At 37.0% G+C, this 19,659-nt stretch overlaps 1 protein-coding gene across 3 annotated transcripts in view; it reads right to left on the bottom strand.

Annotated features, from left to right (window-relative positions):
• Window positions 1–19,659, bottom strand: part of LOC140139723 (uncharacterized) — a 190,408-nt gene that overhangs the window by 94,057 nt on the left and 76,692 nt on the right. For 2 of the 3 annotated variants that reach the window (XM_072161428.1, XM_072161427.1), the window contains exons 6-13: window positions 16,664–16,975; window positions 12,225–12,293; window positions 9,459–9,515; window positions 8,251–8,313; window positions 6,458–6,520; window positions 4,913–4,975; window positions 3,429–3,491; window positions 616–744 (exon numbers count right to left, since the gene is read on the bottom strand). In XM_072161428.1, the coding sequence (XP_072017529.1) occupies window positions 616–744; window positions 3,429–3,491; window positions 4,913–4,975; window positions 6,458–6,520; window positions 8,251–8,313; window positions 9,459–9,515; window positions 12,225–12,293; window positions 16,664–16,975 (819 nt within the window). The remainder of the gene's footprint in view (window positions 1–615; window positions 745–3,428; window positions 3,492–4,912; window positions 4,976–6,457; window positions 6,521–8,250; window positions 8,314–9,458; window positions 9,516–12,224; window positions 12,294–16,663; window positions 16,976–19,659) is intronic. The other variant, XM_072161429.1, reaches the window with a different exon arrangement.

The raw sequence follows: 19,659 nt of genomic DNA, 5'->3' as shown, positions 1-19,659 counted from the left end.
TTATTATTATTATTATATTATTGTGATATGATTGTATATGCCATAACCATTTCAAAAGGCATGATTGTATCATCAGTATAACATAATTGAAGTTGAGGTTTACTGCAAGATATAAATCTTGTGTAGTGTGAATTAACCCTAACCGTGCATTCAAACATAAAAACTCAACTCAGAAAGCGTAGGCACAAGCAGGTATCCCATGCGATGCTATTAAGCGCCATCATGTGAACAGTCATATGGTGACGGAAAGCTTGGCAGAGCAAGCTACACCCCGTGGCAAGGTAGGCCTGTGCAGGCGTGGCACCCAAGGGTCGGGGGTTCAAACCGCACCCTTTTTCTTCTTTCTTTCTTTCCTCCTTCTTTCCTTCCCCTCGCCAAAAAAGCAACTTGGGTGTTAGAGCTAAGGAACAGATATTGATGGTGAAATAAAATGATGGGAACACACACACATGATGCTAATCATTATGGGACAGACTGTGACCAGTAATTTCTAATTTAAGAGATGATAAATTCATACCCTGTAACCCACGATGACTGGTGCACTGAGAAATTAATATCCTTTTAACAACACTTTTTCAGAACAAAATCATAAAACATGCTTCACATTTTCCGTACCCATCTCGTCTAGGTCCATCCATACCCGATAACCACCTGCAATCAGTTCATCCCTCAGCTTTATCATTCTTTGTTGGCATGGATAGTGATCCTCCGCGGCTCCCCAGCTGTACGATATCATCACATGACCTAGGAAAGTATACAAAAATTACAAAATGAACGTTATTAGGATATACACTAAATGAAGTGTTACTGAAGATTTATATAAAAAAAACACTTGAGGACCAATGTCTGACACCCGTGGAACGCTACTGTATGTCTGCAAAGACAGATCCTTTCACACAAAATTGGCTGGCTCTTAACATATATAAGTATGAGGCAAAATCTGTGTGACATTACAAGAGGATAGGGTAATCTACTCTATTAAGGGTTGGGGTTAGAGTGGAGCGTGATAAATGGCTAAGTTGTGAAAAATGCTATTAAAATGAACCCAAATTCACTTTAAAGGAACTATCAATGATTCCCGCAATAGTGTAAACATAATAGTTGAAATTTGTAAAGATAGCTTAAAAATTATGATGAAGATGTAATGGATAGCTCATTTATCTTGCTAAGTCGACTTCCTAGGGACAAGAAGATGAGATGACAAGATTCTGAAACCTGAAAATTCCTGGGTCATACACTTTGAATAGCAGTCAGTAATCATGAGAAAGAAGATACCAGCTACATTCCAACACAGGAAAGAGGAAGCCAGGACGACAGCAAAGGTCGCTTCCAGGAAAGCTGTACTGAACAAAATCATATAACATACGTAACTGATTTCCTATATGGGTCATATATTACCATTTGCTTTTTTACTTTCAACCTCACTTTTACAATATCTGGATTACATCCGCACTCTCTACCGACAGAGAAAGACCATACACTATAGTCATGGCCTCTGCTGTAATGATGCCTGTATTGGTCTACAGATCAACCTCCACACAGGAGGGTGGAGTATGTCTGTCTTATTATGTTAAACACATCTACCTGTGCCTCAAGAGTGTTGAAGCTGTCTCTGAGAGGATACCACTAGCATGCATGTGGCAGCTCTCAGCTGAGTGTCACCACTATATACTGATCTAGCTGAAGCAATACATCAACTACCACATGCAAATAAACAGAAATTAAATTCATATACATAGCTCTACTGTATACCACTTCCCAGGGGAATGTTGAACCACCAAGCCAACTTTTAACAATAGAGCAGGTGCAAGCAAACCAAACAGCTTGTCAACAATAAGAATCACACAAAGAGGTACAGGGCAACCTACTTTGAGGCTAACTCTCTGCACTTGCATCAGCAGATAGGCGAGATCTGCTTGTTCTCTGTTGACAAGAGGCGGTCTTCAGTGAATGCAATGGCTCTTTTCAGAGCCTCCAAAAACTTTCACATTAGGGGAGGTCTGCTTGTTATTTGTTGGCAAGAGGCAGTCTTCAGTGATGGCTCTTTTCAGAGCCACCACTTATTTACTTTTTTCTGTTGACAAGAGGCTGTCTTCAGTGAATGGCTCTTTTCAGGGCCACCAAACTTTTACATAAGCAGGCAATATCTGCTTGTTCCCTGTTCACAAGGGGCATTCTTCTGTGAATGGCTCTTTACAGATCCATCAATAATCCATCAATAAACAAGGGCTGCCTACATGTCTCAATCTTAGGTATTTTTGGACGTCCCAAAGTCAGAGCTACTCCTGATGTAAGCTTGACAGTTCCAAATTTGGCTGATGGCAAACCCACTAATTGCTATGAGCTCTCATTGTGTAAAAGCCTTTCCCACAATGTAAACATAATTATGTCTGGTAACCTGAGAAATAACAGAAGATTGATGAGCACTGTTTTTATCCCTGGTGGTCAAGAAAGGTGATTAGCTACAATCATGGAAAAGTATTGGAACACTTTTCCTTTCAATAATACTGCCACTCTCTCCCCTGTGCAATTTATAAAAACATCTTTATCAGTCTTTATCAGTTATTTAAAGTGTTCTAACATTGATTGAAAGGGAGAGGGGAAAGGTAGATTGAAACAAAGTGTACATAGAGTTCCAAGAACTTTGTTTCAAGATTGTAGACTCGGCCCAACTACAGAACCATCACACTTCTTATGATCTCAAGTAAAGTTCTCAGTAATATTTTGGAGAGATATAATACATGACACTATAAAATACCACTGAGGTTCATGTTCCTTTTCCTATTCACTGAAATGTTGTCAAATTCCAAGCAGCTAAAATTGTTGAACGACCTGGAACTTGCTGATAACATCATCACCCTCTTAGGTCTTTAATGTCATGAGCTTATACTTATGGCAGCAACATCCACCACCTTTCTGATATTCAGAGATCCCATATATTAAAAAAATATTGGGCTGTCAACTCAATTCATGGGTCATGTACTTTGCCCAGGACAAAATAAGCCGGTTAAGAAGATGTCCTTGATCTATGCATAGGCAAATGACTCAATAATTGGACTTTTTTGTAGGAGAAAGGAGGCCGACAGCGCACTATTTTACAATAATTACATTCTGCGTCTATAAGAGATTTTAGTGTTATATGTTGCAGCCACACACAGTTGGATCAGTAGCCCAAGATCACAACAGTTGTAGGAAGCTTCCTTACCAAACAGGAAGGCTAAATACCCTTCGATAACTATTCATCTACCATTCGAACTCTAATAATACTTTATTGATAGTGGTCATAATTGTGATGCTCAGGCTGCCATAATAATTTGACTATAATACACCTGTCCCATGACATTATTTGTATGTATAACATACAAGTTTGGCAAAATAAGTGGCAGCAAATTGTACGGTAATTCGAACAGTGTAAAATATAACCCTACCCGTTTTTCCTGACCTGTCCTTTTCATCTTCCTTCTTCCTTTCAGATGTATCGTGTAGAATGTCTGAAAGAGAAAGGGAATCAAATGCAAAATTATCATAATGGAAATGATTTGCTCCCGGGGTAGCTGGATCTTTGTTGTGGTTCCATGTTCATTTCATGTACAATGACCCAATGTGGGCCACAAGAATGACAACAACTCAGTTTGCTACCCTTTTCCTGACACTGGCATCTACATTCCAGAAGCTGCTTCTTCAGATCTGTACTGCACAGTAGGTTTTCAAGACTGCATGCTTCTGTCATCTACATGTGTATGTGTTCTAGAACATGTTTTTTATTATAGTAGATTACCTCCTCACCTGAACAGGTGATCTGGAGTTGAAAATCGGGATCGTTATGACCCAACCATGCAAGCATCCAAGCTTTTGATTGGTCTGCGAAATTGGAATGCCTTAAGTTGCTCAATCAAGACAATGTGGGTCACAGTGCTTATATGGCTGATGGCAGGAAATATTAACTGTAATGCAACATCTTACTGTATGATTATGCGAGTGGACATGATCTAATTGCAACCAGTGGACACTGTCCCTCTGAAACAAATTCCTATGTCATGTGCCGTCCTGTCCAACAATAAGCCTGCAAAAGAAGGTGCCCTGCACGGCAGCGCTACTGCAACGTTATTGAAGTATGATCACATGTAAGGAAATTTTTTATAGATTGCTATAGCGCCACACCAACTTGCATGTCCTGAGATATATTGCAGCAGTTGGAGGATGCTTGTGATACCGGACACGTAAAATAATGGCATACTCTACATGGAAGATCCACATTAACACACATCAATGTGTATTTCCGTGGCCTGCATTGCATACTAAACAGGCTTAACGTACAACTGCACTGCATGGTGCAGTGCAGTGCAGTGCACTGCATGGTGAATGTGTAAAAGCTATGGTTTCTCAGCACATCTTTTTTATTGCGTCTTGTAACAAAACGCATTAGCTCGCTTCAGTTATGTGGTTGCATAACATGCATTTATGTGCTATGGTTGGTTTCAAATGCTGCAACACTCCCACTGTGGGACATGGACAAAATGGGACGGACCAAGTAGTGCATGGGAACAAATGGGACATTGACCAAGTGGGACATGGAGCAAGTAGAAAATGGACCAAGTGGGACATGGGACTAAGTGCAAATTGGCCTACATAGGAATTTGACAATAGAGATTGGACTAAGTGGGAATAGGACTAAATGGGACATGGACCTAGTGATATTGGAACTAAATGCATTGTGACCAAGTGGCATTGGACCATATGGGAAAGCACCATCCACATTGATGGGGATTTAGCAGCCTGTGTGGAGTCCCCTAATTGTTGCCATAATATACCACGCAAATCCTGACTTATTATTTGTTGTTTTTACGTATGTTGGCAAAATGAAAGACACTAATTTCACAGTAATTTTTTACAGTGTAAATCATGATCCTACCTTGCTTTACTGTGCCATCTTTTCCATCTTCTTTCTTGCTTTCAGCTGTATCATGGATAACATCTGAAAGTGGAAGACAAATACATTTCTTAACTTTAAGTGGTATTAAATATCCTAATCCCAAGTTTGATCCTAAATTCTATCTAGACTATTTCCTAAATGCAACAACTTTGGCTTTATACATTTGTTGTTGTAACTTGTTGAGTATGCTTAATGGGCATTACTGCAGTGGTATTATTACTAGGTTTTTATTTATACATACGTGCGATGATACAGTAATATTCCGGTACTGTACACGGGAGTGGACACCAACATTAATGCGCATCAATATGTACTTCCGTGGCCTGCACTGTGTACTACAAGGGCATAAAAGCTACGATCTCTCAGCCAGACTTTCATCGTGTCTGGTAATACAGCGCTTCTGTTACGTGATTACATGTGCACATCATGCGCTACGGTTGATTTGAAATGTGGAACACTGTGGGACATGGACTAAATGAGACAAGGTCCATCATGGGACATGCCATGGGGGCATGGGACCAAGTGGATCATGGACTGAATGGGACATAGTTTACTGGGTCATGGACCAAGTAGGACATGGACCAAGTGGGAATTGGACTGAATAGGACATGGACCATGTGAGATTGGACTAAATGAGTATGGACCAAGTGGGACTTGGCCCAAGTTGGAATGGGCTAAGTGGTAATTGGCCTAAGTGAGACATGGAATAAGTGTGAAATGACCCCAGTAGGAATTGGACTAAGTGAGATCGGACTCATTGGGAATCGCACCAAGGAATTGCACTAAGTGGGACATGGATCAAGTGAGATTCGACTAAATGGGACATGGACCAGGGTTGCCATTTTTCCAAAAGAGCATTTTGACTTACATAATCTTTTGTGATTGGAAAACGCCATAGACTTTGTACATGGAGTGTTTTTGCCATGTTGTCAAGTTCACCAAATCAGCTTAATTTATAATTTGTTTAAATGTAATTTTCTCTCCTTTATACACACTGCATAAATCTGAATGCTACTTAATAAGGACAGTGATTTTTCCAAGATACTGGGCTTAATAAATGAGATATTTGATGGCAATGTTAGTACTTTTTTTCCATTTTCTTGATTTTTTCTAGAAACACTAAATTACCTAAATTCTAGAATTTTTCTGACTAGCTATAGGTTCAATTTCAACAAACAAGGTGTCATATATGAAAGGTAATCAAATTTATTTAAAAAGCTGGTGAGATAATTGAGGTATTTAGCTTATACACCATCCATGAAAGTTTGGAGACCATAGCACACTCCATGTAGGCTAAAAATTATAATGTGGAAAACTTCAGGTAACTTTCAAAAAATAAAGAAATACATAAGAAATTTTAGAATTTTTATGAAACTCTAAATATAGATGAAGTGGAGACTTATCTTTAGTTTGTTCTAAGTTTTAAATTAATACACAATTCTGATTTACAAATGTGACTATTTTGCTGCAAGCCTGATAAGCTGTTCGTACTACTACTTAACCAAGTTTACATTATGATCCTACCATGCTTTCCTGAACCGTCTTGTTTGTCTTCCTTCTTGCTTTCAGCTGCATTGGGTTCAACATCTAAAAAGGAAAGAAAAGCTAACCATTAATCTTCAGTTGTTTTTATTTTTTATTTTTATACCACTGGAAACCTCTGGCTAAATAATGTTTATGTACAAAAAATATTCCTGCAGATTAATTCGTTTAGCAACAATATCATCAAATTTGTATTTTGTTTTGGTATACCAGAACAAAATTAGAACACAGTGGCAGTGTAATACACATAATCACGCATAACACGCTAATGCAAAATCTGAAACATCCGACATTTTGGGAATAAGGGTTTTTTTTCATGGTTATCTACTGAAAAATGTCATAAAAAGAGGATGCTAGGATCACGAAATACTTGTTTAAAACATACAGTGGGATAGCCAGGGCTTTCCTGGTTGAGATGTTGCTCAAAATGACCCCTATGTGGGACCTAAAGGGTTGTGAAATGATTATGAGCCCTGGGTGAAGGGTAAAATGGGGGTGGGAAGAATTTTGACAAGCCAAAAGTAGGGGGGAGCAAACCTTTGTTTACCCCTTTGCACATGCCCAATATTTGGGTTCCTAATTTGGAAACTTTAAATGGTCTAGATTATGTAATGCAAGCATTGCGAACAGGAAATTTTGCATATTTGAATATTTCTGTACTGTTTTTCTAAACCTTTGTAGAGCATGTTATTTAAAAGGTGCCCCGTAAATGTGTGCCAAAAATTGCTTGCTGAGAGGGGAGGGGCAAGCAATTTTTGGCAGGCTAAGGGGGGGCAGGGCAAGCATTTTTGGCATGCCATTTGGAAAGCTGGACTGAACAAAATCATCTAATGTAACTGATTTCCATCTAAGTCATATATTGTCATTGACTGCATGACAAACTGGTAAATTGCTTTCTTCAGGGATGGGGGAGCTAAAGCTGTCAAGAAGAGAAGGGACCTGTAGTGTAATGCAGTGTTCAACTTGAAAGTAACTTGAAAGCTCAATACAAGTAGCAACTCTTTATGACAACAATTTCAAAGAGGGTTTTTTTTTAAACAGGCATGATTATTTTCTTTGCCAGCTCTGGTGAGCTGAAGTTTAATTGATTTTACTTCAAAAGATTCCTGTAATTTGGAAAATGTATTTCCGTCAAGATAACAACTTTCCACCCAAATATATATAGGAACCGTGCACATTATATACTGTATCTAGTAAAATAATGTGCATATATCAGTATTTTGCCGCATTGGATTTGCTTAGTACTACATGTTTTTACCGTAATGACATACATTTAGATGGTACAGCCAGCGACGCTTGGGCATATTAGTTATGTCAATCATTAATATGTGAATTTCTCGGTATTCTGTGTTTGTTGTTGGGATTGGTTCATATCTGTCTTTCAAGAGCACTTGCAAGTTTAATATTCTACTGAACTTGATGCTTAAACTCCTGGAGAACTGCATGGTCAGATCATGTGCAGCTTTTTTCCGGTAGAGCTAGTAGTTTTTACATCTAATGTCTCAAGCTATGCATAGACCATCATGTTTAGAATTTCCAATGTTTGGGCCTGCAGTAACTTCCTTAACTATTTCGGAGTGGCATATCCCGATGGCAGTTGATGGTAATCTACATCACAGAACATCGGAGGAAGACATTCTTCAGATTCATAGTGGCGCAGCAGTTGTAGGAAGTGTGTGATGCTCAGGCTACTATGATATTTTTTACTATAATACACCCGGTGAAAAGTTGCAGCAATTTTACAGAAATTTGAACAGTGTAAACTATGATCCTACCTATCTTTCCTGAACTGTCCTTTTCATCTTCCTTCTTGCTTTCAGTCGTATCTTGTAGAATGTCTGAAACAGAATGAAATCAAATTCATAATTATGATAATGGAAATGATTTGCTCCCAGGGCATAGCTGGGGGTAGCTGGGTCTTCATTGTAGTTCTAGGCTCATTTCACGTATAATGACCCAATGGGGGACCTCGAGATGACAACAACTCAATTTACCTGACCTTTGGCATCTCCATTCAAGAAGCTGCTTTGGGAACCTGACTCATCATGTAATAGACTACTGGTGAAGATAGGGTCACTTTTCTGCTTTCAACCCCACTTTTACAATATCTGGATAGCGTCCACACTCTCTACCAGCAGAGGAAGACCCATACACTACATTTATTATATATAATTCCGTCGATCATGCCACTGTTTTTCCTTGTTATATTTCCCTATACAAGGAGGATGGAAATTTATTTCTGCATTTACAGCCCTAGCTACTATGGGCTATTTGCGGGGAGGAAATAATTTTAAATGATCGCTTTTATGTTCAAAATTTCAACCAGCCTAATCATGAAGCTCCTGTGGTCAAGTGGTTAAGGCACAGGTCTCAAATAAACCTAAGGTCCAGGGTTCGATTCAAAGTTTGATCAGTGACCCAAGATCGCAGCAGTTGTAGGAAGCTTGTGATGCACAGGCTACCGTAATTACAGGGCAGTTCGACCATTTGGGCCAGGTAAGGTGGTCGCCTAGGCAGCAAATGCAAAGGGCACCAAAAAAAAAAAAAAAAAAAAAAAAAAAAAAAAAGGGGGGAGGCGAGAGAAAAGAAAAAACAGGAATGGAGAAAGAAAAGGGAAGAAAAAATGAGTGCAGATAAAAAGGAAAAATAAAAAGGGGGCAAAAAGAGAAACAGAAAACAGGGCAGAAAAGGAAAAGGGGGAGCTGAGAAAAAGAATGGTTGTGGGCAGTATATAGCCTATACAGTATACAAATAGGTCAAAACTGATGAGTTTTCAAGGGGGTAACCCCCCTTAAAACTTTTGTGGTATGCTTTGGTGGGGCGGCAGGGAGAGGCTTTACATAGGGGGGCAAAATCACTAGGAACGGCCCTGCGTAATTATTTTACTATAATACACCTAGTAAAACCCCATGACATTGTAAGTTAAATAAATAAGTGCCAGCAATTGTACGGTAATTCTTAACAATGTAAACTATGATCCTACCTGTTTTTCCTGAACTGTCCTTTTTATCTTCCTTCTTGCTTTCATCTTGTAGAACGTCTGAAAGAGAAAGGGAATCACATGCAAAATCAAGATAATGGAAATAATTTGCTTCCGGTGCGGTGGGGGTAGATGGATCTTCGTTGTTGTTCCATGCTCATTTCACGTATGATGACCCAATGTGGGACCTAGAGATGACAACAACTCAGTTTGCTATCCTTTTCCTGAACTTTGGCATCCACATTCAAGAAGCTGCTTCTTGGCTGTCAACAACCCTGAGAACAGTATCTTGTAAACCTGAAAAATATTCTTCAGATCTGGACTTAGTGGAAGGCTTTCAAGACTGCCAACTGCTGGATTGCATATACCGGAAGCCTTATGAGCTCTGCACCAATATGTTTATCATTATTGTATTACCTCCTCACCTGAAGAGGAGCTCTGGAATTGAATCAGGAGTCATTATCCACCTGTGCAAGTATCCAAGCTTTTGCTTGGTGTGCATGCATTTTGGAAATTGGTAATTGGAAAGACTCAAGACAATGTGTGTCCCAGTCCTCCTATATGACTGTGACTCATGGGTCATGCCAAGGATATGGAAGGCAATATTAATGCTTTTGCAACATTATACTACAGATTCTGTGAATGAACATGTTTGTAAATGCAACCATCTTCAACGTCCATCTTATATGAATAGTCTGGGTAAGGGGACATTAACTCATATTTCTAGGTCATGTACTTCGACTGTCAGACTAGGACGACACATCTTCTTTCAGTATCAGCACGTTCATATAAGCGAGATTTTGATGGAATGCCGCAGCAAGTTGCATCAATGATCAATGGCCTGAGATTGCAATTTTCCTGGATCTCAAGAAGGCTTTTGATACCATCAACCATAGTCTTTTAATTAACAAATTAAAGCAATGTGATATTTCTGGCTCATGTCTAAAGTGGTTTATATCTTATCTCAGTAATAGCTGTTAACATTTCCTCTATTATGTCTGACTTTAAAGATGTGAATATTGGTATTCCGCAAGGTACAATCTTGGGGCCTTTATTATTTATCATTTTTGTAAATTCACTTCCAAACTCTGTAAACTGTAAAACTATAATGTATGCAGATGACACAACTCTTATTTGTAGTTCTAATGATGCAGCAACTCTTCAAGCAGAATTAAATGAAAATTTGTCAAATGTTGCCTCTTGGTTGAATGAAAATAATCTCACCTTGAATATCAAGAAAACAAAACTCATGATTTTTGGTACTAGTTATATGCTGAATACATTTGATGACATTGATGTTTCATACATTGGTAATAATATTGAAAGAGTTGATAAATTTAAGTATCTTGGTGTTGTATTTGATCAATTATTATCTTGGCATGAACATGTAAACCATCTCTCTTCTAATATCTCAAAACGTATTGGCATTATTCGTAGACTGAAATATTATCTCCCAAATGATACCCTTAAAATGCTTGCCAATGCCCTTGTCATGCCACACTTTGACTATTGTAGTCCTGTTTGGACAAATTGCATAAATTCTCTTTCAACTTCACTTCAAGTACATCATAATAGACTTGCTCGTATTCTTTTATCAGCGGATATAAGAACACCTATTAAAGACATGATGGATTCTCTTAACTGGGATAAACTTCATACAAGATGGGAGAAACAACTTTTGATTATTGTGTTCAAGTGTCTTACCCATAATGCACCATCATATTTATTTTCTCAATTTTCTTATATGCAATCTCTTCATACTCATGGTACTAGAAGCCAAACTTTCAATTCTCTTGTCATTCCAAAATGGAACATAAATCCTGGTAAGAGAACTTTTCACTACAGATCATGTTATGCTTGGAATAGACTCCCCAAGACATCCGTGGAAACTTTGATTCTATGACCGTTCATACTTTTAAAAACTGTATTTCAAAATTGTGATTTGACTTAATTTTTTTCTTGAATTCCACAAATTTATTATAAATTTTCTTTTACTCCTTATTTGATTGTAAAACTTGTACAATGTTATTCTATTACTGTATAATGTAATTATTACTTGACCTGATGTACAATGTAAATACTATATTTAAGTAACTTTTGCTTCCATACATTGCTTTTAATTGTTATCAACTTATTTTATTATATTGTGTACTGTAAATTGTCACTCAGGGCCCCCTTGGAGATCAGTACCAGTTACTGAAGGGGCTACCCTGGTTAAAGAAAGAATAAATAAATAAATAAATAAATAAATAAATTGCAGCAGTAAGAGGATGCTTGTGATAATGCCTTATCAATAAGGTACTGTACACAGACATGATGGGGGTGGATATCCTGATTAACGCCCATCAATGTGTACATTATTAGCCTGAAATTCGTATCAAACGGGCGTAACGCAATATTGCACTGCGTGGCGAATGCAAAAAAGCTACTCTCTCTCAGCACGACTTTCATTAAGTCTTGCAATTCAACACATAAGGCTTGCATCCTTTACGCATTAAATGATTTTATGCGCTATGGTTGCTTCAAATGTATCAACACTCCCACTCGTTATTGCATTAAAGACAGGCAGTCACAGGCTGTATAGACAGTCACTATGCAAGTCCACATTAATCTGGAGTTTGGAAATCCACCTGCATGCATATTTAGTATCCAGTGTAGAGTGCTCCATTGTTGCTGCTAATACCCACAATTCCTTATTTGTATGTTTTTCCGTGACGTTGATAAAATAGTTGGCATTAATTTTATGATAATTGTACATCATGATCCTACCTTGCATTCCCGAACCATCTTTTTCATCTTCCTTCTTGTTTTCATCTGTACTTAGAGTGTCTACAGTCTCTGAAAGAGAAACAAAAATAAATGGGGACACATTTGTCAATTATCTCTGCTGTGAAACTCAGACTATTAGATGGAAGTTTTTGAGATCTTCTTTATCTAAGCTAGGTTTATTTTCAACAATGGCTTGATGAAGGCTTTATGTGAGTCAGTTGTGAAGGCTTCTGACAACAAAGAGGGATGGATGGGCTTTATAAGCAACAGGTCAAGTAGAGTTAGAAAAATTGGAAATAACATCATGCACCGCCTTTCAGTCTTTCAATGAATCTTCACAAAAGGGACACAAGTAGCAGGATTATCATAAACTTGCGGTTTCCCTCCCTGCAGCAGGGACATTTTTCATTTCATCCCAGATCCTAGCGATTTTCTTGACAAAGAAATCAGCGTTAGTGTATTGCCTAAATGCTGAGGAGATTGTTGACTGTCTGAAAACAAAACATGTTTATTGGCAGCATCAGTGAATTTGCAAACAAAATAGGTCTGTTGGTGATACTTGAAACAAAATGTTTTAATATTGGAAACATGGCATGTTGCCTCAGGGGATCGGCGCTAAGTCAGGTACCGCGTGAGCAAACTCAACAATAGCGCAAACAGCGTGAGCGTACACAAAAGAAACTTCGCGCGTAAGATAAGCGATGTCGCCAGGTCTGTACGCTGTACCGGCGCACAGTGGGCCAGGTCAAAGTCAAAGTGTGCCAAAACCCTACTTTAGTGACTTTCAATGTTCGAATTTTTTTTATGTGATTTGGAAAGATAATGAACCTAAGAATATTTTCTGAAAATATTTCACCACTGGTTTGTTCTTAAAGGTGGTATTTTTTATAATAAACACGCGAAATCGCCACAATCTGCTTCTTATTAGAAAAATCATGATTTGGGGGTAAAATTCTATAATTTTGTTTTGACATTTCTGATTCATTTGTGCTTTCACAGCTATTTGAGAAACTATTTGTAGAATATAACAATAGGATATGACGAATGTAGAAACCTTCAGGGAATTAAATATTTTGGCTTAAACGTCCTCGAAACTAAGGAAATATTACATTTTAACAAATTTGATCTCGAAAGATTAGATTCCCGTCGATTCCCGCCTTAAAACTTATACAGGCACATTCAGAACAGTTTCATCTTTGTGGTGGTACCAAATTCAGTTGCAGCTTTTTGCAGTCTTCTGCAGTGGAGTCAGTTTTATGAGGCCCTGTGCCAGTAAAACTGGCCACAAAAGCGTAAATTCAGGTGAAAAGAGATGGCCGCTGCAGCGTGTACAAACATCTGGAGATGCACAGTGTTCTATTAATAGCTTGATGGGAGACAAATCTCCGTACAACCTCCGTATAGAGATGGATAGGCTAAAGCTTAACAAACTTTTAAATACAATAGTAGGCCTATAATTTAACATTGAATTCACCGATTTAATATTAAATCTGCTGAATTAAATATCAAATCTCTTAATTTTAAATTTATAATTAATTAATTCACAGATTTAATATTAAATTAACCAGATTTAAAATTTATTTTGCAAATGTTATATTTAATTGAAATTTTCATATTTAATTCGAGATTTAATATTTAATTACATGATTTAATATTTAATTACATGATTTAATATTTAATTACAGATTTAATATTTAATTACATGAGATTTAATATTTAATTAAGCTAATTGAATATTTAATTACATAAATTGAATATTAAATTACGCAAATATTAAATTTGCAGATGAAATATATAATTACAGATTTAATATCAAATCTATGAATTTAATATTAAATTCAAGAATTAAATATAACATTTGTAAATTAAATATCAAATCTGCTAATTAAATATAAAATCCGCAATTAAATATAAATTTCGCGAATTAAATTTCAAATCTGCTAATTCAATGTTATATCTGTGAATTTAATATTAAATAAATTAAATATTAAATCTCATTAATTTAATATTCGCTAATTATATATTATATTAGATTCGTTAATTAAATATTAAATTAAGTGAAGTTTTAACATCCGGGTGGGGTCTCCCATTGCCATGGTATACGATATGACTTGCCTTTTGGGGTGCTTTTCGCCATTTTGTAAAGCGATGGGTGGGTTTTCACCACAGACGAAAGCGCCCAGTAGGCCTACATTGTGTATTTCTAGAAACATGTTGGTAAAAGTACCCAATTTGGGCAAAATTGGTTGCTTTTTCAAGGAAATTGGTATATAGTGATGGGTTGAAAATTAAGGCCAAAATTACGTTTAAGATAATGGCGACGTTTTGGAGTCCGACAGGAAGAATCAAGTACAAATTTTGGAAGAGAAACCACTCCCAACATCGAGTCTGGTTGGTAGTTTGTTTGCTTGCTTATATTAGACAATTAAAATGTCCGCATTTTATTGATGTCATACGTATTAGAAAATGCCGTCAGTGAATTTTGCAGTCCGTATAACCTTGAATATGCTATTTGCTAATACTTTTCCAATCGGACATTTGAATTACTGTTGTAAGAGTAATTAGCCAATCACGGTTCGGTATTTTAATGACGTCATATGCCTTGGAAAATGGCTCTATTGGATTCCACAGTCCTTAAAACCCCGATTTGAAAGTTTTTATAATAATTATTACACAGGCATTTGAATAACTGTGGGAGGAATAATTGACCAATCACATATCAGCATATTAATGACGTCATACGCTTTCCAAAATGTCATCACTGAATTTCGCACCCCTTGGAACCCCTATTTTGCTTTTTCAATTAAAATTTTTACATATGTCATTTGAAATACTGTTGTAAAAATAATCGACCAATCACGGTTCAGCATTTTGATGACGTCATACATTTTTGAAAATGCCTCCATTGAATTCTGCAGCCTCAAAAACCCCTAATATAGTCATTTTACCGTGTTTTTATGCGTTTGAATGTCTGTTTATAATTTTGGCACACTTTGAGGCGATTCTGGCCCACTGTGCGGCGTCAGCTGAATTCGAGGCATGGAAAATTCCAATCTGTGTATTAATAATCTAAGCATGCAGTATACTGATCTGAACATCTGGAAGCCCATAGAAGATGCTACTGTTTGAGTTGAGTCTTGAGCAGATGAATGCATTATCCAGTTTTTCAGTACTATTTTGATCAAGATATTTGAGGCCAATATTTCTAATGGAGAGATTTTCATCAATGAGAACATCAAGACCTTTGCTTTATTTAACATAAACCAGACCTCTGCCCTTCTGAGTGTTCAGTCAGTTCAAATATTGCTATAGCCTTGATTTCCTTGTCTGGTTTGTTTTGAGTTCACAGAACTTATTCAGCCATTATTTTAAACATTTAGCATTATGTCATGTGCATTAATCTGCCTGTCCAAGAGGCAAACTGCCTATCCAAAAATGACAGGTGGGTGGGTGGGTGTTTAGCTAACTCCCTGATTGACAGTCTTTACAACAGTATCACCCACAGTCATGGATTTAATAGCAGCATTATGTGAGAAGCGGGATGATATGTGGACAGCCTCGACACTGTGTAGTTCTTAATTGACTGCATGAGTGGTTATCCATAGATGTTAAGGTTTGAGTAGTCCAAGGGAGAAACTTAGTTACCATATGGTGATCAGACATTGTATTTTCAACAATTTCACAGTTGGTGACTATATTGTTAGGACAGGACATGACATGATCTAAGATCCTACCCTATATACAAACTATTTATGTCTGTGGACATGCTTTATGAACACAGAATAAAGCTAGTATAGTATACAAATATATACTGCCATGAGAGGTTCTTGTTAAAACTATGGGCCCGAGGTGAGATCAATAGTACTATTAAAATAGTATTAATTGATCTCAACGAGGGACCATAGTTTTAACCAGAACTTCGAATAAAGGCAGTATATATTTGTTTTATATACTTCATTAATATATTCTTTGTTTATTGATTGGTTAAAAGAAAATTATTTGACGTTTGGACTCTCCAGCTTCTATCCTGAGTGAACAGCACGACCAATTTAAGCACAACCTATAGGCCTATTTTGCCCTTCAAAAAAATCGAATAGGCTAAAATCGGGCTAACCAATTACAGCAGCGAGAAATCACGCTATGGCAGTTTCGCGTGCGTGAACCGTTCCGTCGCATCGAATGCGCGCATACCTTGAGGCATGGTCAAAAGTACTATTTACGGATTGGAGGTACTATTTACGGCTCATCCGGGACATTGAAAATACTATTTACGGCTTAGAGGTACTATTTACGGATAGGAGTACTGATGGTAGAACTATTTTTGGTCATGTGATCCACTTTTAACCAATCAATGAACAAGAATATATTAATGAAGTATATAATGTCTTATATTATGTAGGGGAAAGTAATATTTTACTCAGTTTTTATTATATACTTACGTTGAGCTGGAATGAAGGTTGGTTGTCCTTTGATTTTACTAGGTATCAGTGGTTTTGGCTTGAGTATTGGTTTAAGTGGAGTAAGAGGTTTAACTTTCAATGCTGGTTTTGCTTTCACCAATGGCTTTACTTTCACTGCTGGTTTTGTTTTCACCACTGGTTTTAGTGCTGGTTTGGTCTTTGCTAAACTGGAAACTGTTGGTGTGTGCGTTCCCGGTTGTGCTGGATTAGTTGAAGGTGGTGATGCAGCCTGCTCTTCAGCATATGCTGGCTTATGTGTTAATTCAGCATGTTCATCTCTTGTCAGTTGCACTAGATTGCGCACAAACAAAAATAAACATTTACTTGTATTTATTAATGCTGCAAGGTATATTTTCGAACAAAACACTATTTAAACATCTAAAAAAGATTCACACGCCTGATCCACATTACGACCAATTAGCACGGAAGGTATTCAGTCAAGTCCAATGATCTGCTTAGGCAATGGAGCCAAATTTTTTTCTGTCTATTGATTGACCATCAATGCTTGGTCAATCCTTATTACTTATTAAATATCAGGTAATTGATTGTTAGTTTTAGTGATTTTCCTCTTTCTATGTAATGTATTGACCGATGCAATTTTACATTTAATTAATATTCATCAGTCAATAGTTCGGTTATAAAAAATACCAAGGCAGCATTGACCATAGATCCCAAGATCGAACATTTTTGGCTGCGGTGAATTTTAACTAATCATAAATAGAGTTTGCAGTTTTTAAGCTGACAGTGCTGGAAATGATGCTATTTGTTACTCTTTTTTGATGCTTTAATGCCATTATACCAGTGTCTACCCCTTGTAAAGATTAAAACACAATTTAAGATCAATAGCCCTATTAGTATTCACCTTTTCTTAAAAATGACATAGTTTTACATCAAACAACCGTGAACCGATTTTTACACAATGACCAACTTGATTTAGATGTCAATAAGTACTAACTCTAGACAGAACTGGTGCTACCATCAAAACGGCAAGACACTATTAAAATTTCACATGGAAATCATTTCAGTTTTCATTTCAACTGACTACCTTGCATGTGGTGATCTTTTCCAGACACCACTAACTAGCACACCAACTGTTTCTGATTGGCTCCTCCAATTTGGAGGGATAATTCAAATTTTTCATAATCCAATAACCAACTTGCCAAAGTGTCTAGGCTACCTAGTAACAGCATAGTTTGTGGAAAGGTTTCAACCTAAAAAATGGAACAAGCTAAGAAACAACAAGGAAACAAGCAAGAAATAAAACAATACCTTGACACCTACGGACACCCCACCCTAAAACAAAGACCCCTTATGAACTTTTTCAGGGAAATGCTAAAGCCGGTTTATAAATTTCTACTTGAGAATGTTTATTTCATTACAGGTATATTTTTCTTGGATATATTTATTTTAAACCACATAATAATATCTTAAAGGCCCATTCAGTGATCCCAGTGAAAGTGTAAAAAAAATTGTGTATAAATTGCTTAAAGGTGAAGGATAAGTCGTTAAGGGATCTAGAATGAGCATTTATGGCGTTTCGACAGTATTTTTTGTGGGACATGAGAGCACCTCAGGCGTGTCGAATTGCATTCTGAATACTGAAGCATGTCTTTCTGATATCAAATAATTTTCATTTTTGAAATTCACGATATAATACAAATTTTATGACAAATTATTAAAATTTGATATTTTTCAAATTTTTGATATAATACAGTCCTCGAAATAAATTTTATACATCTAATGATATATTCTTAAAGTGTATGTAGCTGGGAGGAAAAGCCGACGATCAATTGAAAATTTTGACCTTTTATATTGAAGATATGGATTTTTTTCCCAAAAGACCTATTTTTTTTTTGGTGTTTTAGGAAAAAAAATCCATATCTTCAATACGAAAGGTCAAAATTTTCAATAGATCGTCGGCTTTTCATCCCACCTACATAAACTTTAAGTATAAATCATCAGATTTATAAAGTTTACTTCAAGTACTGTTAAATATCAAAAATATCAATTTTTAATGATTTGCCATAAAATGTGTATTACATTGCGAATTTCAAAAATCAAAATTATTTGATATCAGAAGGACATTCTTCAGTATTTAGAATGCAATTCGATATGTCTGATGTGCTCTAATGTCCCACAATAAATACTGTCCAAACGTTCATACCCCTTCCCTTAAAATTTTTGAAATAAAAAATTAGGCAAAAACAAGGAAAACAGCAGTTAGCACATCTATGATACTAACAAAGGTGCCAAAATCTGAATTTTGATGAGTTTTATGATCCTCCGGATGAACAAATCACAGAATAGGCCTTTAGTTCTTATTTTATGTAAACCCAAACTTGTCCTTATAACGGGCGGGATTAGACGAGAATACCCCTTTACTGCAATAACCGTCACAAATAATAATAAACTCCCCAACGAAAGTTTGGAAAGTTTTTTCAAGCATCTGTATCTCCAATTATTTGTGACATATTCATATCGTGTTGCATATCACTGGATAGCTACAATACTCCCCTTTACAATGACACCCCATTTAAAACAATAAAATTTTTCACGGCTGAGTACATACCTTGTGATTGTAGTGGGGTCTCAAAATGAATTTGCCAAATTGACCATTATTCTGTGCAGCAAGCTGCAATCCCATAACTTTACAATCTGGGACCTAATGCAATCCTCCAAGATGACACCGCTTTCCCCACATAGCCACGGTAGTCAACGCGACTATCAACAGAATATGGGAGTAGAGTCAAAATGGCCTGCCATCAGGCCAGACCCGGGGGCCAGACCTCAACCCGATTGAACACTTGTGGGACCAGCTTGATCGTGCTGTGCGTGTCAAAGAAGCCCATAGGCAACCACATTGAATGACCTGCGACGAATCCTTGTGAAAGAATGGAATTCCATCCCACAGTAACGTGTAACCAGGTCGGTGAGCAGCATGAGGAGAAGGTGCCTGACTATTGTGGCTGCCTGTG

This window comes from Amphiura filiformis, chromosome 18, assembly GCF_039555335.1.
Source record: "Amphiura filiformis chromosome 18, Afil_fr2py, whole genome shotgun sequence".
Classification (NCBI taxonomy): Eukaryota; Metazoa; Echinodermata; class Ophiuroidea; order Amphilepidida; family Amphiuridae; genus Amphiura; species Amphiura filiformis.
The sequence above is the reverse complement of the archived record's forward strand: the minus strand, read 5'-3'. Positions and strand labels throughout refer to the sequence as shown.